This window comes from Oncorhynchus gorbuscha, linkage group LG06, assembly GCF_021184085.1.
Source record: "Oncorhynchus gorbuscha isolate QuinsamMale2020 ecotype Even-year linkage group LG06, OgorEven_v1.0, whole genome shotgun sequence".
In the NCBI taxonomy this organism is placed as follows: Eukaryota; Metazoa; Chordata; class Actinopteri; order Salmoniformes; family Salmonidae; genus Oncorhynchus; species Oncorhynchus gorbuscha.
Window position 1 is genome coordinate 40578077 of NC_060178.1, and position 23875 is coordinate 40601951.

The 23875-nt window shown below is 45.5% G+C and overlaps 1 protein-coding gene across 3 annotated transcripts in view; it reads right to left on the reverse strand.

Moving 5' to 3' along the window:
* Window positions 1–496: 496 nt before the first annotated feature.
* The window catches only part of LOC124037968 (serine/threonine-protein kinase TAO2-like), a 35894-nt gene continuing 12515 nt past the window's right edge, over window positions 497–23875 (reverse strand). For 2 of the 3 annotated variants that reach the window (XM_046353283.1, XM_046353282.1), the window contains exons 2-20: window positions 21446–21586; window positions 21232–21303; window positions 20904–21005; window positions 20781–20826; window positions 20507–20603; window positions 15890–16003; window positions 15629–15720; window positions 15062–15155; window positions 14735–14816; window positions 14460–14627; window positions 12634–12840; window positions 12092–12220; window positions 11497–11733; window positions 9288–9416; window positions 7698–7901; window positions 3518–3757; window positions 2473–2694; window positions 1943–2125; window positions 497–1754 (exon numbers count right to left, since the gene is read on the reverse strand). In XM_046353283.1, coding sequence (XP_046209239.1) covers window positions 837–1754; window positions 1943–2125; window positions 2473–2694; window positions 3518–3757; window positions 7698–7901; window positions 9288–9416; window positions 11497–11733; window positions 12092–12220; window positions 12634–12840; window positions 14460–14627; window positions 14735–14816; window positions 15062–15155; window positions 15629–15720; window positions 15890–16003; window positions 20507–20603; window positions 20781–20826; window positions 20904–21005; window positions 21232–21303; window positions 21446–21577 — 3468 coding nt within the window. In that variant the 5' untranslated portion in view covers window positions 21578–21586 and the 3' untranslated portion in view covers window positions 497–836. The remainder of the gene's footprint in view (window positions 1755–1942; window positions 2126–2472; window positions 2695–3517; window positions 3758–7697; window positions 7902–9287; window positions 9417–11496; window positions 11734–12091; window positions 12221–12633; window positions 12841–14459; window positions 14628–14734; window positions 14817–15061; window positions 15156–15628; window positions 15721–15889; window positions 16004–20506; window positions 20604–20780; window positions 20827–20903; window positions 21006–21231; window positions 21304–21445; window positions 21587–23875) is intronic. The other variant, XM_046353284.1, reaches the window with a different exon arrangement.

Genomic DNA, 23875 nt, shown 5'->3' on the forward strand with positions numbered 1-23875 from the left:
GAGTCGTCTTGGGTCAGCCGAGCCACCGGATGGCAGTGTTACATTGGTCATCAATTTGAAAATCCTATTACCAAAAAAAAAAAAAAAAAACAAACAAAACAAAAAAATGTTTCTGTAGTTGCCTATCGAGGTTCAGCTCCTTGGTTCACCACAAATGGACAGTATATGACCCATCATTAACTAGTACGCTTCACGTGTTAGTTTCTGCATTATTTACATAGTATTTTAAAGCACCCTCTCAAATAGAGCAGTATCGCCACATCCATTAATTTCTCTCAGTTTGATGTCAGCAGAGAAACCTATTGCTGTTAAAACTCCCCTTTTCTCCCACTTGTATCCCTTCCGTCTGTCTGTGCAGACATAATACTCTAAGGTGTTTGTCTACTCGAAAGCAGCTAGTCTGCTCAACTGACCCCTACTGGTGGCCAGGCCAGTCTGACCTTATTGTTAATAGCCCCCCCCCCCCTCCCCCCCCCTCCCACATCTAAACCCTTCCCCTGAATTTGTGAGAGATGACCTCTTCCAATAAAAAGAATCCCCTTGAACAATAGGAACGGTGGACTTGCTTTGGCTCCACCCTTTGTGGTGGTAAACCTGTTAGCACCACCCCCTCCATGAACAAACACTCTTGCAGAAGAGAGAGCAGGGACATTCAACCACCCCCCCCCCCCCTCCACACTACTCACTGCATTGCATATCTCAAACTACACCCTATTCCCCATACGAGAGTTAGGGTGTCGTTTCAGACGCAGCCTCAAAGAAGGGGCAGGCTTGGTTTGTTCTCTTACCACGCCCCTTTAAGACTGTGGGGTGGAGCCTATCGTTACCCTTCCCCTTTAAGAGTAGGAAAGGTGGGAGCCGTTGGAGATGTGTGAGGTGACCGAGGTGCTCCGGCTCAGACCCCCCTCGCCCCCCCCTGCACCGCCGGGCCCCCCTGAGGCCGTCCTCCTCAGGGGCTGGGGACTATTCCTTAGGGCCATCAGGCTGGGGCCCCTGGCCACCAGACCCCCGTATCCCCCTCCCTGGGAAGACGAGGAGGAGGAGGAGGAGGGCGGGGAGGAAGAGTAGAGGGAGATGGGTGGTGGGGGAGGCGGAGGTGGCAGGAGAGCCAGGGACTGGGCTGAGGCGTGTTGGGAGAGGTGGTGGTGGTGAACTCCTCCTCCTCCATGCTGGTGGTGGTGGTGTCCCCCCCCACCTCCCCACTCCCTCTCCCTGTCCCTCTCACGGTCCTCGCGCTCGCGGCTCTCTCGGTACAGGTGTGGCGTACTCTGGTGGTGGTGGTGCTGGGGGAGGTAGTGTTGTTGCTGCTGCTGGTGATGGTGATGATGATGGTGGGAGGACGAGGAGGAAGATGAGGAGTTGGAGGAGTGGCCTCTACCACTCATGTTCATCTCACTATCCCTCCCCAGGCCGTGAGACGACGTGATCGACTCAGCACGGCTGAACCCTCCACCGCTGCAGCTGTTCTGGCTACGCCACGAAGGAGGCGCCACCGAGTTCTGCACACCGTGGCTCCAGTGGCTCCCGGAGCGAGGGACAGGGCGGGAGGGCCAGCCCCCTGGGCCAGAGGAGGGGCTGGGGTTGGGGTAGCCCTGGTTGAAGGCCTCGGCGGGGATGCCAGTCAGCGCCATGTTGCTGAAGCCAAGACGCATGCTCTCCGAGTCAAAAGCCTCGATCTCCCGGGCCTGGCGCTCCAGTAGAGTACGGATACGCTCTGAACGCTCGTTCTGCAGAGACAGCATCTCTTCCTCAATCTAAGAGAGGGGGGATGCAATAAGACTACAAACTAGTTGTGTCCCACTAATCTTTTAAGTGGCCTATCCTTTTTGGTGTCATGTATATTGTACATATTCTCTTGCGCACACACAACCCCCCCCCCCCCCCCCCAACACACACAATCCCTTCAGACACCCCTCCACCCAACTCTCCGTCTCACTCTCACCCGCTGTTCCAGCAGGGCCCTGCGGATTGACACCCTTTGCTCCAGGTCATTGGCCTCTCTCTCGTGCTGGGAGTCTGTGTGGATCTTGATCTTGCTCTGGTAAGCGTTCAGCAGCTCCAATTCCTGCTGCAGCTGCATCCGCAGCACCTGGTACTCTGCTTCCTGGGTCTCGTCCAATCGCAACTAGAGGAGGAGGAGGGAGAGGGCTGGACGTCAGTAGAGCACATCCTGGTCTAAATGGACAGTTTGGGGAAGTCTACCACTCAAAATGTGGTATTCGTAGTCCTAATTTGTCATTTGAGTAGTTCTAGAACTTAACATGGACGTAGTAGGTGTTTGTTGAACTGAAACATGTTGGTATACATTTTTGGTGTAGCTGGTTTAATATGTAGGTGTGCAGTTGATAGTGGGTGTGATCTGCAGTGTGTCTTTGTGTGGGTTGTCTCGCCGCGTGTGTGTGTGTAGTTGTTCTGTAGTATAACGTCTTCGTAGTTGTCAGGTGTAGGAGAGGTGCACGGTAGGGTCCTTGCCTTACTCACAGCCTGTGTGGACAGCATGTCGTTGATGGAGTGGTCGTACTGCTCGGCCAGGATGGCAAGTTTCCTGGTCTGCTCCTCCTTCAGCCTCTTGAGCACCGCCTTGTGGTCGGCCTTGGGAGTGCTCTCCAACAGGTGGTTCCTCAGGGCCTTGTACTGACGTGTCTGGATCTTACAAGTGTCCTGGAACTGACGCTTGATCTGGAGCTCCTTGGACTGGGAAGAAAGGAGAGAGGGGGAGTGAGGAAAGAAATGAGAGAGGGGGAGTGAGGGAAGAAATGAGAGAGGGGGAGTGAGGGAAGAAATGAGAGAGGGGGAGTGAGGGAAGAAATGAGAGAGGGGGGAGTGAGGGAAGAAATGAGAGAGGGGGAGTGAGGGAAGAAATGAGAGAGGGGGAGTGAGGGAAGAAATGAGAGAGGGGGAGTGAGGGAAGAAATGAGAAGAAATGGGGGGGGAGTGAGGGAAGAAATGAGAGAGGGGGAGTGAGGGAAGAAATGAGAGAGGGAGGAGTGAGGGAAGAAATGAGAGAGTGGGGAGTGAGGGAAGAAATGAGGGAAGGGGGGGAGTGAGGGAAGAAAGGAGGGAAGGGGGAAGTGAGGGAAGAAAGGAGAGAGGGGGAGTGAGGGAAGAAAGGAGAGAGGGGGAGTGAGGGAAGAAAGGAGAGAGGGGGAGTGAGGGAAGAAAGGAGAGAGGGGGAGTGAGGGAAGAAAGGAGAGAGGGGGGAGTGAGGGAAGAAATGAGAGAGGGGGAGTGAGGGAAGAAAGGAGAGAGGGAGGAGTGAGGGAAGAAAGGAGAGAGGGGGAGTGAGGGAAGAAAGGAGAGAGGGGGAGTGAGGGAAGAAAGGAGAGAGGGGGAGTGAGGGAAGAAAGGAGGGAAGGGGGAGTGAGGGAAGAAAGGAGGGAAGGGGGAGTGAGGGAAGAAAGGAGAGAGGGGGAGTGAGGGAAGAAAGGAGGGAAGGGGGGAGTGAGGGAAGAAAGGAGGGAAGGGGGGAGTGAGGGAAGAAAGGAGAGAGGGGGGAGTGAGGGAAGAAGAGCCTTACCTTGAGGCTCTTGGGCTGCTGGCGGACCTCCACGGTGTGTTTCTGCCGGAGCTCCTGCTCCCTCCGCTTGTTGTACTCCATCTGGTTGGTGAGCTCCGTCTGGTGCTGCGTGCGGATCAGGTCGGCCCGCGTACGCTGCACCGCACCAAGCTGACGAAACTCCAGCTCCTGGGTGGACTCGTGGTGCCTCAGCAGCATGGCACACTCCAGGTCCCTCTGGGTCTGCTTCTTGTTCAGGTCCTGGAGAGAAAAAAAACAGGTATAGGAAGAAAGATGGAGAGTGAGTGAGAGAAGGTGGGAAATGTGTCAAATAAGTGATCACAATACAATTAAGTAGGTTGTCTGTGTAACAAACCCACATGTCAAAAAAGTTGACACCTACTCATTCAAGTTATTTTCTTCACTTTTACTATTTTCTACATTGTAGAATAATAGTGAAGACATCAACATTATGAACACATGGAATCATGTAGTGACCAAAAGTGTTTTAGCACACTTGGCATTCTCTCAACCAGCATCACCTGGAATGCTTTGCCAACAATCTTGAAGGAGTTCCCACACAAGTTGAGCACTTATAGGCTGCTTTTCCTTTACTCTGCGGTCCAACTCATCCCAAACCATCTCAATTGGGTTGAGGTTGGGTGATTGTGGAGGCCAGGTCATCAGATGCAGCACTCAAATCACTCTCCTTCTTGGTCAGATGGGACTTACACAGCCTGGAGATGTGTTGATTCATTGTCCTGTTGAGAAACAAATGATAGTGGGTCTAAGCCAAAATCAGATGAGATGGCGTATTGCTGCAGCCATGCTGGTTAAGTGTGCCTTGCTGTAGCTCAGTTGGTAGAGCATGGTGCTGGCCAGGGTTAAGTCCCGGGACCACCCATACGTAGAATGTATGCACACATGACTGTAAGTAAATCACTAAATGATATATTATTATATATTAATTCTGTCACCAGCAAAGCACACCCACACCATAACCTCCTTATCCATGCTTCACGGTGGGAACCACAATTGCGGAGATCTGTTCACCTACTTTGCGTCTCACAAAGACACATCGGTTGGAACCAAAAATCTCAAATTTGGACTCATCAGACCAAAAGGACAGATTTCCACCGGTCTAATGTCCATTGCTCATGTTTCTTGGCAAAAGCAAGTCTCTTATTCGTGTCCTTTAGTAGTTGTTTCTTTGCAGCAATTCAACCATGAAGGCCTGATTCACGTAGTCTCCTCTGAACAGTTGATGTTGAGATGGATCTGTTACTTGAACTCTGAAGCATTTATGTGGGCTGCAATTTCTTAGGGTGGTAACACTAACTTGTCCTCTGCAGCAGAGGTTACTCTGGTTCTTCCTTTCCTGTGGCGGTCCTCGTGAGAGCTGGTTTCATCATAGCGCTTGATGGTTTTGCGACTGCACTTGAAAAAACATTCAAAGTTCTTGACATTTTCCGGATTGATTGACCTTCATGTCTTAAAGTAATGACTGTAGTTTGTCTTTGCATAATATGGACTTGTATGTATTTTACCAAATAGGGATTGGCTCAAACGCATTAAGGAAAGGAACTCCACAAATTAATTCCATTATAAGCAACCATCACTCCTGTGTTCCAATGACACAAGCCTTGACAGCAACCGTGAAGAGGCGACTCCGAGATGCTAACCTTCTAGGCAGAGTTCCTCTGTCCAGTGTCTGTTCTTTTGCCCATCTTAATATTTTATTTTTATTGGCCAGTCTGAGATATGGCTTTTCTTTGCAACTCTGCCTCGAAGGCCAGCATCCCGGAGTCTCCTCTTCACTGTTGACGTTGAGACTGGTGTTTTGCTGGTACTATTTAAGTAAGCTGCCAGTTGAGGACTTGTAGGGCATCGGTTTCTCAAACTAGACACTCAAATGTACTTGTCCTCTTGCTCAGTTGTGCACCGGGGCCTCTCTATTTAGACAATTGCCTTGAGACAGATTGTGTACAGTGGTTCATCCTTTAAAAGTTGCAGCGTACTGCAGCACAGCTTGCGTGGTGCCACAGAATTCTATGGCAACCACTGGTACTATTAGTGGTACTATTTACCACCAGAGGGCATCTTTAATTCTCTCTCTCTCTCTATTCGGTGTCCTGTGTGAATCTAAGTGTGCATTCTCTAATTCTCTCCTCTCTTTCTCTCTCTCTCTCTCTGAGAACCTGAGCCCTAGGACCATGCCTCAGCACAACCTGGCCTGATGACTCCTTGCTGTCCCCAGTCCACCTGGTCGTGCTGCTGCTCCAGTTTCAACTGTCCGGCTTGCGGCTATGGAACCCTGACCTGTTTAGACGTGCTACCTGTCCCAGACCTGCTGTTTTCAACTCTCTAGAGACAGGAGGAACGGTAGATACTCTGAATGATCGGCTATGAAAAGCCAACTGACATTTACTCCTGAGGTGCTGACCTGTTGCACCCTCTACAACCACTGTGATTATTATTACTTGACCCTTTGAATATCTTGGCCATGTTGTGTTATAATTTCCACCCGGCACAGCCAGAAGAGGACAGGCCACCCCTCATAGCCTGGTTCCTCTAGGTTTGTTCCTAGGTTCTGGCCTTTCTTGGGAGTTTGTCCTAGCCACCGTGCTTCTACACCTGCATTGCTTGCCGTTTGGGGTTTTAGGCTGGGTTTCTGTACAGCACTTTGAGATATCAGCTGATGTAAGAAGGGCTATATAAATAATGATTTGGTAACAGTGTGGGACTGTTTGGAATTCAGGGGGTGTGGATTTACTGAATGACATGCTAATTAGGCTTGGGCGGTATACCGTATATCGGGGTATTTGATGAGAGTATTGGAAAAACCATCCTGTGGCTGTCAAAACTGAACTATTTCAGTAAAAAAATATATATATTTGTAGCTACACTGAACAAACATATGAACGCAAAATGTAAAGAGTTGGTTACATGTTTCATGATGAAATAAAAGATCTCAGAAATTTTCCAGACGCACAAAACGCTTATTTCTCTACAATTTTGTGCACAAACTTGTTAACATTTCTGTTAGTGAGCGTTCCTCCTTTGCCAAGATAATCCATCTGCCTGACAGATGTGGCATATCAAGAAGCTGATTGAACAGGTGCACCTTGTGCTGGGGACAATAAAAGGCCACCAAAATGTGGTGTCACACAACACAAAGCCACAGATGTCTCAAATTCAACTATAGTTTTCCTTTACAGAAAATACATTAGTGCAACACATTATGCAGAAAATAGCTTAACTGTCATCAGTAGCAGCCATAGAAGTAAATGAGCTTACAATGAAAAAGGTAATTTTTGCAAGAACGATGGCCATCCAATTTCTAATGTTTATCATTCATATTCCCTTGTAAAATGTCCAACCTCACCAAAAATGGCATTCTGTAGCTCATACCTATTCATGTATAATTTTATGACCTGGATTTCCCCATCTTGAAATTAATTTATTAACATTTGCGCTCGTTAACATATTTAGCAAGCAGCCTCTATGGAAATGTGCTATTACTTGTACAAATTTTGTTAGCATTCTAGTAATAGACACCCAATGGGCTTTGTGTTTTTTGGCACCCCCTTGTGTACTTAGGCAGTAATACCGTAAATCCTGGGATGAGAGAAGGATGGAATGACAATATGAAAATATATATAGCGCCCAAACCGAATGCTAATCAATTCATATTCTGAGCGAATCACACGACTATGACGTGTGGCTCTAAATTGAGGCAACAGTTGAATTAGATGTGACTTTGAAAAATGGCAAAATTGCCTATCAAAATAAATGTTATCACATTAGCCATATTAGTTTTGGGAAGCCCAATTGATTCTGATTTGAGGCATATAAAGTTAATGTAAAAAAACATTTTTAAGATGCAAACTTTCAGATTTTCCCGAAGTCACTATGTTTAAATAACTTATGCTTGAATTGATAATGTTGGGGGGAGATTCTAAGGGATATGCTATATGGTGATGGACAGATCTGCCAATTAAAACCGGCGGCTGTTTTCGCCACTCCTGCCATAAGCGTCCAGTCAACTAGATTTAAGTTCGGTCCTGAGGCGCTGTGAAACCAGATGGTTTGACAGAGAGAGAGAGAGCGAGAGAGAGAGAGCCGGCTGGTGGACGAGACTAGACATCTGAGCAGGTCAATCTCCCCCAGTAATATACCTACTACAATAGGCCTGCTATACCTCTCTGAGTAGGTCTTGTTCCAGGTTGTGTCGGGCCAGCAGCATCTTCCTCTTGTACTGGCGACACTGCAGCTCGTAGTACTGCCTCTGTCTCCTCAGCAGCCCCGCCTCCTCCTCTGCCTGCAGCTGCTGCAGACACTCCTTCTGACGCACCAGCCATTCCTGCTTCTCCCGCTTAGGGGTCGACTGGTTCTCATTCAGTTCCTGGTTGAAACACAGGGGGAAGGGTTGGAGTGTGACACCATCGACTCATTACAACACAGGGGGGGAAGGGTTAAAACGGTAGGGACGTGACAAATGGCTCAAAATTCCACATCAATTCACAATGCAGAGTAACAGTCCTAATACGCATGTATGAACACTAGGGCCGGGCAATTAAGTTACATGTACCGCAGTCATATATACCCTTGAAAGTGCCACGGCTATTGCATGTTTGTTTGTCTGTAAGGGTACACTGAGGCTTTCTAAAAATGCAGATGTAAAACCTTCTCTGGAGATCGTTTCGAGGGGTCACTGAAAAGGCATTTTACTTGTCTGTAAAGGAATGCTGCTATTGTAGCGGAAACTAACGTCCATCACTTGGTGATCAGAACGGTCAATCAAATGATCTCAAGCTGCCTGCATCTTCCATAGCAAGCTAGGGGCGGCAGGGTAGCCTAGTGGTTAGAGCGTTGGACTAGTAACCGGAAGGTTGCAAGTTCAAACCCCTGAGCTGACAAGGTACAAATCTGTCGTTCTGCCCCTGAACAGGCAGTTAACCCACTGTTCCTAGGCCGTCTTTGAAAATAAGAATTTGTTCTTAACTGACTTGCCTGGTTAAATAAATCAATTTTTTAAAAAGGGGCACAGTATAGGCAGGTCGGAGTCAGAACCGTGCACTAGGCCTAGACCGAACACACACTTGCATCATTAGTGAAGACAAAAGACCAGACGAGTCAGCTGCACTGTGATTAAACATTTGTGTGTGGGGGGGGGACAAAAAGGTTTTTCCCCTTAGGATTTCTTTCTTAACGTTAAGGATCCCAATTTCATTTAGACGACCACTCCCCAAGTTAAAGACTGCCCTTGCTTCTCCCTTTTAGGGGTCGACTGGTTCTTATTCAGTCCCTAGTAAAAACAACACATGGGGATGGGTTAGAGTAAAGATCATCAACTAGAGTCAGCCACGGGCCGATCATTTCTTGAACGAATTAACCGCGAGAAGCCCAAACAGATACAGTGTTTGGTTAAAACGTAACAATTTATAATTTTGCTTACATTTGTATATGACTGATTTGTTTCTCTATTGTGCGTTGGAATACTTGGGAATAGATTTCTAAATAAATAAAAATTTCAAACCTGGAGCTGATTTCCTGGGTGTTTTTACAGTCTTATGTGAAACAAGAAAAAATACATTTGTTTTTATATTTTTATAAGTAGGGGGCCCAAATAAAATTTGGCCTGTGCACCATCAGTTGGGGAACGCTGGGTTAGAGGGTGACACCAGCCACTCCTGGGTCAGCCCCATGTGACCACAATTGTATGGTTGTCCTGTATGGTTGTAATAAGGTAGTCGTGTGGTTGGAACATGTGGATGGAATAAGGTTGTACCTCTTTGAGCTGGTCCTTGCGCTGACGGTACTGGCGTTTCTGAGACTCCAGTAGACTGGTCAGCTCCTTTTTCTGCTGGCTCAGGATATGCTGCTGGAACTTCTTCTCCTCAGCTAGGGCTGCCTTGGTCTGGGGAGAGAGAGGCATTTGGTATTTTATTAGGATCCCCATTAACTGTTGCAAAAGCAGCAGCTACTCTTCCCGGAGTCCTCACAAAACATAATACAGAACAGCTGCTTTTTTAAAAAGCTTACATATCAATACATATACAAATTATCTAGGTCAAATAGGGAAGAAACCAAGTTTGCTGTTCACTTGTGAAATGAGATGGAATGTAGTTACATGAAAAAATTGGCTCTATATAATACTGTACGCTTTCTTGATTTTGTTCTGGATTTGGGGAATGAAAAGACCCCTGGTGAGGTCAGAGCTGTGTGTAAGTTGCCTATGCAAACAATTTGGGATTTTCAACACATTTCTTATAAAAAGAAGTGATGCAATCAGTCTCTCCTCAACTCTTAGCCAAGAGACTGGCATGCATAGCACTTATATCAGCCCTCTGATTACAATGAAGAACAAGACGTTCCGCTCTGTTCTGAGCCAGCTGCAGCTTAACTAGGTCTTTACTTGCAGCACTTCACCACAAGACTGGACAATAGTCAATATAACACTAAACTAGTGCCTACAGGACTTGCTTTTTGGAATGTGGTGTCAAAAAGCAGAGCATCTCTTTATTACGGACAGACCGCTCCCCATCATTACAACCATTGAAATCTATATGTTTTGACTAGGGATGCACGATATATCGTTTAGCATATCGGAATCGGACGATATCGGCTAAAGATGCCAACATCGGTTCGACGTCTAGTTTAACGCCGATGTGCAAACCCGATGTCAAAGCTGACGTGCATACGTATATAACGTAGGCAGATGACGTAATGACGCCACAGGAAAAAATACAGCACTACACTTGCAACACAGCATTCCGAACCTAGCCCACGATGTCTGTCGTGTGGATCTATTTAGAAGTTTCAAAGGAAGAAAACAAAAAGGTCATATGCAACTAAGCTCACACTTTCAACAACTAAATAAGTTCCAAGTCAAACAGGAAGAGTAAGAAAATATCAGCGAGACTTGCAAAGGCGAAATCCATTAACGGCAAGATAATGGAGTTCATTGCCCTTGATAATCAACCGTTCTCTGTCGTGGATGAAGTTGGATTTTGCCGACTGGTCGAGCACCTCGAGCCCCGGTATACACTACCATGTAGGCGCTATTTTTCAGATGTTGCCCTACCGGAGTTACACAGTAGTGTTGAAACGCACATCCATGAGCTACTTGCTATGGGCGTCACTGTTATTAGCTTCACGACTGACATTTGGACCAGCGATGTCAGCCCCATGAGCATTCTGAGTCTGACAGCACAGTGGGGAGACGAGGATGTCGTACTGAGGAAAGCCGTATTGCATGTTTAAGAATGGCATTTGTGACTCTGGGTTCGAGCCCAGGCTCTGTCGCAGCCGTCCGCGACCGGGAGGTCCGTGGGGCGACGCACAATTGGCCCAGCGTTGTCCGGTTTAGGGAGGGTTTGGCAGGCAGGGATATCCTCGCGCACTAGCGACTCCTGTGGCGGGCCGGGCGCAGTGCATGCTGACCAGGTCGCCAGGTGTACACATTGGTGCGGCTGGCTTCCGGGTTGGGTCAAGAAGCAGTGGGGCTAGGTTGGGTTGTGTTTCGGAGGACGCTCTCGACCGTCGCCGCTCCCGTATCCGTACGGGAGTTGCAGCCATGAGACAAGACTAACTACTACCAATTGGATAAGACGAAATTGGGGAGAAAAAAAAGGGGGTATAAAAAAGTTCTAACAGTCAGTTTCTTAACAGGTCCATGTTTACCAAAAATTGGAAGAAGCAATTTCATAAATGTATCAAGTGCAGCGTCTGGATGCTCCTTATTAATCACATAAGACCAACAAATATTATTTTTTACATGCTCACAAATCTCACAGCACAATCTTTTGTATGATCTCTAATACAATATTTTAGGGCCAGCTCCTGGAACTTTGGCCTTCCTGGATATAGCCCCAATATTGGGATGCAGGGAGAAAAATACTACATTCTGTTCATCTGTTTCTTGCCCGGTTTGACCCCCTCTCCTCCAAAGCGCTGGTTCTCCACCCCTCCTTTCCTCCAGTCCTGTCATCCCTCACCTCCTTCTCCAGGATGGCCTGGTGTTTCTTGCCCAGTTTGTCCCCCTCTCCTCCGAAGCTGTTCCTCTGGTTCTCCAGCTCTTTGTCTAGCCTCAGCTGGTGCTCATCCATCTCAGCCTTCAGCTTGTTCTCCAGGCCCATCAACTGTTTCTGGTGCTGCCTCCTCATCCTCTTATAGCCAGACATCTGCTCCCTCAGAGCTGAGCCCTGCTCGTGCTCCTGGATCTGACGAGTGACCTGGAGAGAGGGGAGAGAGAGTGGAGAAATAGAAAGGGGAGGAAAAGAGAGAGAAAGAGAGGGAATGTGTTTCAATAGTATCTGACATCTTTGAGTTTTCTATTGAGCCTGCCTGGAGAGACAGGTGGGTGGGGTTTCCAGTTGTGGGACTGTTCCATTGGGTCACAGGCAAACTCAATCAAGCTTAGGCAAAGTAGTTCATAGCAAACCAGCGTTCATAGTAGTATGAGAGAGGGGTCAGGGGGTTGTGTTAGCAGTCGTATCAGAGAAAGAGAGGTTTAGGGGTTAGCGTTTGCGGTCATGTCAGAGAGAGTGGTTAGTGGTTGGGTCAGAGAGAGGGGTTTGGGGATGTGCTCACCAGGGAGGCCGTGCGGATGGTGGCGAAGTGGTCCCGGTTGCGGTAGTAGGCCCTGCGGCGGGCGGCTGACGAGGGCTGCTGCTGGTCCATCTCTGGCTGGTATGGGTCATCATATATATTATCCTGACCCTGGGGGATGGGGACAAGGCGAGAGAAAGAGAATTCAGGAGAGGGATGCTTAATTAATGTCCACAAACAATTGCACACACCTGACATATTTACCACATACACACACCACAATATTCTCCCCCTCTAGCACGCACACATTTACATTTACATTTAAGTCACTTAGCAGACGCTCTTATCCAGAGCGACTTACAAATTGGTGCATTCACCTCACTACATGACCCAGTAGGGACCCGACACACACTACATGACCCAGTAGGGACCCGACACACACTAGACTTAAAGTAGGGCGGTGTATAATGGAGGAGACTTCTCTCCCTCAGTCGTCATTGCCATCTCCCCCCACCGCAGACACACCCCCACCTCTCCCAAACCCCATTCACACACACACACACACACACCTCTCTCAGACTTACGGTAGGACGGTGTATAATGGAGGAGTTGGAGGTGACCGTGTGCTCTCCCTCGGTCATCATAGCCATCTCGTTGCTGTCGTCAGAGCCGTCCGCCAGGCTGTTGACAGAGGAGCTCTGGGAGCTGGCGGAGATGGACATACTGGGCACAGACTGGGAACTCTCCATGCTGCCCACAGTGCCCGTACGCAGCAGGTACTGCTCCACCTCCTGGGTGAGGGGGGGGTGAGGGAAAATAGAGAGACGTTATAGACAGACAGGCAGGCAGATACAGACAGTCAGAAACATGCAGAGACAGACACAGGCAGGCAGAGGCAGAAAGTTAACATAAGATACAGTGCCTTCAGAAAATATTCACACCCCTAGACTTTTCCCAAATGTTGTGTTACAGCCTGCATTTAAAATGGATTACGTTGAGATTGTCTCACTGGTCTACAGACAATACCCAATAGTGTCAAAGTGGATTTGTTTAGACATTTTTTACAAATTAAAAATGAAAATATCAAAAGTCTTGAGTCAATAAGTATTCAACCTCTTACGGCAAGCCTAAATAAGTTCAGGAGAACAAATGTGCTTAACAAGTCATACGTTGCATGGATTCACTATGCGCGATAATAGTGTTTCACATTATTTTTGAATGACTACCTCATCTCTGTACACACATAATTACTGAAGGCCCCTCAGCCAAGCAGTGAATTTCAAACACAGATTCAAGCACAAAGACCATGGCGATTTTCCAATGCTTTGTAAAGGGAACCAATTGGTAGATGGGCAAAAATAAAAGACATTGAATATCCCTTTGAGCATGTTGAAGTTATTAATTACACTTTGGATGCATCAATACACCCAGTCACTACAAAGATAAAGGCATCTTTCCTAACTCAGTTGCCGGGAGGAAGAAAACCGCTCAGGGATTTCACCATGAGGCCAATGGTAACATTAAAACAGTTTGAGTTACATGGCTGTGACAGGAGAAAACGGAGGATGGATCAACATTGTAGTTAATCCACAACACTAACCTAAATGACAGAGTGAAAAGAAGGAAGCCTGTACAGAATAAAATATTGAAAGACATACATCCTGTTTGCAATAAGGCACTAAAGTAAAACTGCAAAAAAATGTGGCAAAGAAACATAACACTTTGTATTCAGGACAAAGTGATGTTTGGGGCAAATCCAAGTTCACTTCATATTTTCAAGCATGGTGGTGGCTGCATCGTGTCATGGGTACGCTTGTCATTGGCAAAGACTAAGGAGTTTTTTTATGATACAAAGAAACAGAATAGAGCTAAGCACAGGCATAATCCTAGAGGAATGCCTTGTTCAGTCTGTATTCCAACAGACACTGGGAGACAAATTGACCTTTCAGCAGGACAATAACTTCAAACAAGGCCAAATACACACTGGACTTGCTTACCAAGATGACAGTGAATGTTCCTGAGCGGCCTAGTTAGTTGACATAAATAGGCCTGAAAATCTATGGCAAGACTTGAAAATGGCTGTCTAGTAATGATCAACAACCAACTTGACAGAGCTTGATTTATTTGTTTAAATAAATGTGCACATAAGTCATCCAGGTGTGCAAAGCTCTTAAGAGACTTACCCAGAAAGAATCACAGTTGTAATCGCTGCCAAAGGTGATTCTAACATGAATCAACTCAGGGGTGTGAATACTTATGTAAATTAGATATCTGTATTTTATTTTCACTAAATCAGCTAACATTTATAAAAACATGTTTTCACTGTCATTATGGGCTATTGTGTGTAGATAGTGGAGAAAAAATATATTTTGAATTTAGGTTGAAACAACAAAACGTGGAATAAGTCTACCTCCTCCTCCTCGCCTCCCTCTGGGGTGGGTCCGTTGTGGGCTTCATGGAAGAGGATCTTCTTCATCTTCCTGTACTGAAGGTTGTCCAGCTCCCGCACTGCGTCCTTGGTCCTCGCTATGAGGTCCATCACCGCCGTTAGGGGACGCTCACGACACAGAAACCGGTGCTACAGACAGGGGGGGGGGGGGGGCGGGGGGGGAGTGCAAAGAGTTAGAGAGAGAAATTGAGGAAGAGAGGAGGAACAAGAAAAGGGTGTGTGTGCTGCACTCTTACATTCAGCAACACATCGGAGATAGGCCTGTCTTGTGGAATCTTCTGTAGACAGGAGTCCACAAAGTTACGGAAATAATCAGACCTACGGCACGAGAGAGAACAGAGTTCAGTCAGAGAGAAGACAGAAAGAGAGCTGATGCGTGAGAGAGCTGGTGAGTGAGCGAAAGAGCGTTAAGAGACAACGAGACAGTGATGTAAAGGAGACAACGAGACAGTGATGTAAAGACAACGAGACAGTGATGTAAAGAGACAACGAGACAGTGATGTAAAGGAGATCAAGACCGATGAGTGAGTGGAGAAATGTACACGAGGGAGAGTGACGCTCACCAGTGATTGGACGCTAGGATGGGGCTCTCGTTCTGGGCGATGTGGTATAAGGCACTCATAGCATTCATATTGAACAGAGGAGGCTTCCTCTCCGCTAAAGGGAGACAAGAGAGGGAGGGAGGAAGAGAGGGAGGGAGAGGGTATAAAAAGAAGAGCGATCAATCGAGAGAAGGAAAGGGAGATGGAGAGAAAGTAACAAGTGTGGGAGAGAGGAGGGAGAGCGAGGACATGTTAGCTAACAGCCAAAGGAGCTTAGCACTGAGTCTCTTAAATCCCAGTAACAATGCCGGGACAAACATACACAACATAGACTATTACCAACTCCCAGGGGTTAGGGATTTGGTCAGACCACTCAGACAGGGGTCACACTGAGGGCCTGGGGTCAAAGTTCACTGTGGAGCCATTTGCCAAGACACCTTCATATTTCCTATATTATACTACATTGTTAGATCTCTTTCTTGACGTGGTGTCCAAGGGCAGCATTCCCTCTCTACAGTACCATAGAGATTGTGAATCGTTTGTTGCCATGAAGACCCTAAAGTGGTTTCTTGCCCTGGCGATGCCTACCCAGCTCTATACAGGTGATGCCCAGAGACCAGACGTCCACCTTGCCGTCGTACTGACCCTCGTCCATCGCTAGGATCACCTCCGGAGCCATCCTGGAAAAAGAGTGAACCATCCCTTTATAATCAGCCACTGGTTAAAAAGAGTGTACCATCCCTTGTTTGTAGGGCAAGGGGAGGATTTGGAGATTCACAGGAGAAAACCAGCAGCAATTTGGCCCACAAGGAATTGAATAGTCCACAGTTTGCAGTTCTAGCTCCTCACCAGTAGGGGGTTCCTACAAAGGAGTTGGCGGGGGCAACAATGGAGGCAGAGCCAAAGTCTCCCAGCTTCACCTGGCCAGGCTCTGTCAGGAGGATGTTCCCTGCCTTCACATCCCTGAGAGGAGAGGAGCACTGTTAACACAATGTGACAAAAACAATGTTGACACAGCGCAGAGATAACAACGTTGAACATATTCATTTAAACCAGGGGTGGGCAAACGTTTTGGCTCGAGGGCCACAACGGGATTTCAAAATTCAATAGAGGGCCACACAGATTTTAAAAGGGACCGATTTATTTGTCAAAATTAATTTGCAGGACAGAAAAAGGGCAGTTATTTGAAAATAAATAAATAATGTATATATAGTCCACAGTATATAGGTCCATTATAATTTATGCATACTTTCTATACAATTGTAGACACTCAAGAGCGGCCTGGAGTGTTTCCTTACATAATGATAATTTCCACCCCCTAAAAATAAAAAAATAAAATAATATATACCCCTGATTTAACCCTTAACCAGGAAAGACCCTTAAAACTATTTTGGGATAGGGGTCAGCATTTTCACTTTTGGATGAATAGCGTGCCCAGAGTGAACTGCCTCCTACTCTGTCCCAGATGCTAATATATGCATATTATTATTACTATTGGATAGAAAACACTCTGAAGTTTCTAAAACTGTTTGAATGATGTCTGCGAGTATAACAGAACTCATATGGCAGGCGAAAACCTGAGAGAAATCCAACCAGGAAGTGGGAAATCTGAGGTTTGTAGTTTTTATAAGCTTGGCCTACAGAATACACAGTGGGATATGGATAAAGTTGCACTTCCTACGGCTTCCACTAGATGTCAACCGTCTTTAGAAACTTGAATGAGGATTCTACTATAAATGAGGGGCTCATGAGACCTGTTTGAGTCAGTGGTCTGGAAGAGTGTCTCAGGCTCGTGACGCGCGCTCCCGACAGAGTTACCTCTCGTTCCAGTGCTTTTCTTCAGACATAGGAATTCTCCGGGTGGAACATTATTGATGTTTTATGTTAAAAACATCCTAAAGATTGATTCCATACATCGTTTGACATGTTTCTACGACCTGTAACGGAACTTTAAGTTTTTGTCTGGACATAGTGCTTGCGCCTCATGAAGATGGATTACTGGGCTGAACACGCTAACAACAAGTGGCTATTTAGACATAAATGATGGACTTTATGGAACAAATCAGTCATTTGTCGTACTGGGATTCCTGGGAGGGACTTCTGATGAAGATCCTCAAAGGTAAGTGAATATTTATGGTGTTATTTCTAACTTCTGTTGACTCCAAAATGGCAGATATTTCTCTGGCTGGATTGGCCTCTGAGCGCTGTTCTCTGATTATGCTTTCTCTGTAAAGTTTTTTGAAATCTGATACAGCGGTTGCATTAAGGAGAAGTCTATCTTTAATTCTGTGAATAACAGTTGTATCTTTTATCAATGTTTATGAGTATTTCTGCAAAATCGCCAGATGTTTTGGAATCAAAACATTACTGCACTTAACGCTCCAATGTAAATATATATAATATATAATAAATATATATAAATATGCACATTATTGAACAAAACATACATGTATTGTGTAACATGATGTCCTATGAGTGTCATCTGATGAAGATCAAAGGTTAGTGATTAATTTGATCTATATTTCTGCTTTTTGTGACTCCTATCTTTGGCTGGAAAAATGGCTGTGTTTTCTTGACATGGTGGTGATCTAACATAATCATATGTTGTACTTTCGCTGTAAAGCATTTTTGAAATCGGACACGATGGGTAGATTAACAAGAAGTTTCTTTCATTTGCTGTTTTGGACTTGTTATTGTGTGAAAGTTACATATTTCTAAAAAAATATTTTTTAATTTAGCGCACTGTTTTTTCAACTGAATGTTGTCGAGGGGTTCCGCTAGCGGAACGCCTGCCCTAGAAAGGTTAAGGCTAGAAACCTCTTTTGCAATTGTGACATACCCTATATAGCATACAATGGGGAAAAAATGATTTAGTCAGCCACCAATTGTGCAAGTTCTCCCACTTAAAAAGATGAGGCCTGTAATTTTCATCATATGTACACTTCAACTATGACAGACAAAATGAGGGGAAAAAATCCAGAAAATCACATTGTAGGATTTTTTCTTAATTAATTTGCAAATTATGGTGGAAAATAAGTATTTGGTCAATAACAAAACTTGATCTCACTACTTTGTTATATACCCTTTGTTGGCAATGACAGAGGTCAAACGTTTTCTGTAAGTCTTCACAAGGTTCACAGCACAGCACAGTTGCTGGTATTTCCTCCATGCAGATCTCCTCTAGAGCAGTGATGTTTTGGGGCTGTTGCTGGGCAACACGGACTTTCAACTCCTTCCAAAGATTTTCTATGGGGTTGAGATCTGGAGACTGGCTAGGCCACTCCAGGACCTTGAAATGCTTCCTACGAAGCCACTCCTTCGTTGCCCGGGCAGTGTGTTTGGGATCTTTGTCATGCTGAAAGACCCAGCCACGTTTCATCTTCAATGCCCTTGCTGACGGAAGGAGGTTTTCACTCAAAATCTCACGATACAATGGCCCCATTCATTCTTTCCTGGTCCCTTTGCAGAAAAACAGCCCCAAAGTATGATATTTCCACCCCCATGCTTCACAGTAGATATGGTGTTCTTTGGATGCAACTCAGCATTCTTTGTCCTCCAAACACGATGAGTTGAGTTTTTACCAAAAAGTTATATTTTGATTTCATCTGACCATATGGCATTCTCCCAATCTTCTTCTGGTTCATCCAAATGCTCTCTAGCAAACTTCAGATGGGCCTGGACATGTACTGGCTTAAGCAGGGGGACACATCTGGCATTGCAGGATTTGAGTCCCTGGCGGCGTAGTGTGTTACTGATGGTAGCCTTTGTTACTTTGGTCCCAGCTCTCTGCAGGTCATTCACTAGGTCCCCCGTGTGGTTCTGGGATTTTTGCTCACCGTTCTTGTGGTCATTTTGACCCCATGGGGTGAGATCTTGCGTGGAGCCCCAGATCGAGGGAGATTATCATTGGTCTTGTATGTCTTCCATTTCCTAATAATTGCTCCCACAGTTGATTTCTTCAAACCAAGCTGCTTACCTATTGCAGATTTCCGTCTTCCCAGCCTGGTGCAGGTCTACAATTTTGTTTCTGGTGTCCTTTGACAGCTCTTTGGTCTTGGCCATAGTGGAGTTTGGAGTGTGACTGTTTGAGGTTGTGGACAGGTGTCTTTTATACTGATAACAAGTTCAAACAGGTGCCATTAATACAGGTAATGAGTGGAGGACAGAGGAGCCTCTTAAAGAAGAAGTTACAGGTCTGTGAGAGCCAGAAATCTTGCTTGTTTACTTGTATACTTATTTTCCACCATAATTTGCAAATAAATTCATTAAAAATCCTACAATGTGATTTTCTGGATGTTTTTTCCTAATTTTGACTGTCAAAGTTGAACTGTACCTATGATGAAAATTACAGGCCTCTCTCATCTTTTTAAGTGGGAGAACTTGCACAATTGGTGGCTGACTAAATATTTTTTTGCCCCACTGTATATGGTATAGAAGAAGACAGGGCCCGGTTTCCCAAAAGCATCTTAAGGTTAAGTTCATCGTTAGAACCTTCATAGGGGAATGGTTAAATCGCTAAGCAATTGTTATTAAAGTTGTACTTGAAAATGCTCGTAATCTAACGCCTACCTCAGACCACTTGAAGAACAGCTAATTGTGCCATTACATGCTTTTTTTGCCCTCCCAAATCACTTTATACACAGATCTCAGCTAAAACAGAATCACGTGGTTTCTCCGCCTCTCTGTGACTGCGAAAACTTCAGAACAAAGTTGACTACAAATACGTTGCCAATATCTTTGCAATTAATACAAACAAGCAACATATAAAAATATGCTTAGATGTAAAACAGATTTGAATGCTCAAAAATATAAACAGTAAGCTCTAGGCCTATTTCAATCATATCAAAATACATTTCATGTTCAATCAATTGAGTTTTATTTTGCTACTTGTAGGCTAGTGTATAACTTGTCTCAATATATTATGTGCCAAATCTGTGATTTTTTGCATTTTTATTGGGTAAGCATTGGAATAAACTGCCTCAATATTTGCAGCCGTAGGTGGTAATCTCTCTTTCTCTGCGTCAGTATTGTGAAATAATTTGAAAGTTAAGGAAATATTTGAATGGAGAAAGCTGTTCCGAGAGCAGCGCTCCAACGATGCACTTGTAGTGGTGTTTTGGAAAAACTCATGTTACATCTTCGGCCGTTGTCGGAAAGAGTTAACAGTTAAAACACTTGTAAGCCTAAGTTCCATCGCTATCGGGAAAATGAGTCCAGGCTATTAAGGCCACAACGGAATGATTATTGAAACGACACTGAGTAAAATCCCTGATGACAGACTAGACTGAAAGATATAGCATTGAAAACAGAACTGGAATCGAACGGACAGAATTGCTCTAAGACACTGCACAGTGACAGCATATGGACAAACACAGTAACATGGACCAAGAGGTTGTAGTAGTTGTTTGACTAAGTCGCTTTGGATAAAAGCATCTGCTAAAATGGCATATATTTTTATAATATTACCTATGGATCATGTTGTGGGAGTGAAGATAGGCCAAGCCCAGTAGTGCACCATGGGTAATAGCAGCTATTTCCACCTCCTGTAATGGCTTCTTGTGAACTACAGACACACACAGAGACACACAGAGACACACAGAGACACACAGAGACACACAGAGACACACAGAGACAGTAAGAAAGAGGGAGAGTCTAGTTATATACAAAGCTTCAAAAACATGCTAAACGCCCTTAAACATGACTCAAAATAATCCCTGCAGTTGGTCTCTGGTGTACTAACCTTCTAGAAGATCGGAGGCGGAGCCTAAACAGTACTCCATCACCAGCTGAGGGAGGGGGGGGGGCAGATTATTAGTAGACACTCAAATAGTGTACTGGGAGCACACACACTGCTAATACCGACCCATGCTGTGTGTTCTCTGAGGTAGCATCCTCTGTACTCGATGGTGTTGGGATGACGGAGCTTCTGGAGGAACTTCACCTCCTTGATGATATCCTGCCATTTCTGAGGAGAACGAGAGAGAGAGAGCAGGGGTTAATACCAAACATCATGTCACAGAGAATCATGGAATCATGGAAAATAGACAAAAAAGTAGATTGGATTTTCAAGGATGTTTAGGGACAATTTTAAGCCAATGTAAGGGTCCTGAGTGTGCATGCTTTTGTTCCAGCCAAGCGCTAACACATCTGTTTCTATTCCTAAACTTAAGTGTGTGCGCGCGTTGGCTCACCTCGTTGGACTGCTTGCCGGTGTAGGACATCTTCTTGATGGCCACCACCTCGTTGTTGCGCACATCTCGGGCCTGTCGGACACAGCATCGAGAAGGACAGACACGCTTTATACAAACTCTCAAAACACCTTGTTACACACTTTGATAAGGAGAGCAAACGCACACACTTTCTTAATCAAAACTCTCCCCTCCCCCTAATGTAAGTTCTCCTTACGAAGTAGACGGCCCCGAAACTGCCATGGCCGATCTCTCGGAGGTCAGCGAAAAGCTTCTCGGGGTCATCTCTGTAGAAGAGCTCAGCCACATCCGGGTCCTTTAGATTGCCCGCCCGCACACTCGAGGGCATAGCCAGGGCCTGGTGGACAGAAAGAGAAAAGTATGAGGGAAAAGAACATTTAAAAAAAGGGGCGTTAGGGGGGGGGGGATATGGTGGGAAAAGAAAGTGAGAAGGACCGAACAGAGAGTGGAAGAGAAAATGCGGAAGACAAGGTAGAGAGCGAAGAAGGGTAGGGGAATAGAGGAAGAGGTAGAGAGAGGAAGAGGAGTAAAGAAGGGTATAGAGATAGAAAGGCAGAGAACAAGTGCAGAGAGAGGAGAGAAACCGAAAGAGAGGGAGGTTAGTTCTCACAAAGTGCACTTAATAACAAACCCATATTAAAAATATATAACTAGTCTCAACCCTCGGCAGAGAGTGCTTGCGTACATATTATGGTGAGGGATACACAAACTTTCACTACAGCCCGCATGGAATGTGCGCACACACATAACAGTCCCTCTGTAACTGTAAATCAAAGTGCTGTGAGAGCAGAGACATGGTTTACTCATAACTTAAGGTGCTACACATAGGATTTTATTTTTACATTGTAATTTCATAAAAATGGCCATAATATATCTGCAGGGATTGTGGAAAGATTGTGTTTCACAGTATTACTTACACGCCAGTGTTTTGATTGGCTGCGACATTCGCCTATTGATTTCTCCCACTGTTAAACTGGGAAAGCTGTTTGTGGCTGTGTTATCTAGTGGAAATCGCACTCATTTCCTTGTTGCTAAAATTACACACTGCTTGCTCAATTTCAGTTTCTGTGAGAAAACAAGCAATGAATAGTGTAACAGTATAGCTTCCGTCCCTCTCCTCGCTCCTCCCTGGGCTCGAACCAGCAACACAACGACAACAGCCACCACATCAAAGCAGCGTTACCCATGCAGAGCAAGGTAAACAACCACCCCAAGGCTCAGAGCGAGTGAAGTTTGAAACACTATTAGCGCGCGCTAACTAGCCAGCAATTTCACTTCGGTTACACCAGCCTCATCTCGGGAGTTGATAGGTTTGAAGTCATAAACAGTGCAATGCTTGACGCACAACAAAGAGCTGCTGGCAAAACACACGAAAGTGCTGTTTGAATGAATGTTTACGCGCCTGCTTCTGCCTACCACCGCTCAGTCAGATACAAGTATGCTCAGTCCGATTATATGCAACACAGGATACGCTAGATAATATCTAGCAATATCATCAACCATGTGTGGTTAAGTTAACTAGTGATTATGATTGATTGTTTTTTTATAAGATAATTTTAATGCTAGCTAGCAACTTACCTTGGCTTACTGCATTTGCGTAACAGGCAGTCTCCTTGTGGAGTGCAACAAGAGAGAGGCAGGTCGTTATTGCGTTGGACTAGTTAACTATAAGGTGCTCGACCAGTCGCCGAAAGCAAACATCACCCACGACAGAGAACGGTTGATTGTCAAGGGCAATGAATTCCATTATCTTGGCATTAATGGATTTCACCTTTGAGTTGTCTCGCTGAAATTTAGTTACTCTTCCAAATGACTGCTTGACCTGTTGACTGCTCGATCCACACAGACATTGCGGGGTAGTTAAGGAATGCTGTATTGCAAGTGTAGCGCAAAATGTACGTAGCATCATTACGTCATGTACCTTTGTTATATAGGTATACACGTCAGTTAAAGAAATGAGCACACATATGCTTAATTTAGATTTATTAATGTGTTAACTTTACAAACTCTACAAACGTTGGGCTATACGTTTTGATTTTTAATATATGGTAAGGCTGCATGATGCGACTAATGATGATTTGAAAAAAGTTGCTTGAAAGGCATGAGCTCTGCTTAGTTTTTTTTTGCGCAGGCTACACACCCACACACACACTTCAGTCTCATTCACAATTTGACAAGAACTTGATCACGCTTCAAATTTCCCGGCGGCATCCCCTTTGTGTGGCTGCAATGCACCCTAAGTGAATCCATGCCTTTTGTGGCCAGTGGCCATTGTGCCCTTGGCCTGGAGTGCTGCGTTGTGCCCTTAGCCTGGAGTGCTCCGCGCTCCGAAGCACCTCTCACTCACATTGCTCTCCATCACATGATGGGGTCTTTCTCATAGGCTACAAGTGAAGACAGACCCATTGAATACGCAACTGAGCGTGTCCTTATCTAATTCCGAGGTGCATATTGAAGATATTGGAAGAACTGTCCACGTTTAATTTTCATCAACCAACAAGACGAAAAGGCCTAATGAACAGCAAAAGCACTAGACTATGTCAATCTACTATCCCCCACAGTATAAAAGAAGACCTATTCTATGCTGTGCAAGAAATAAAATATTCCAAACAGTCTTGCACAGTTG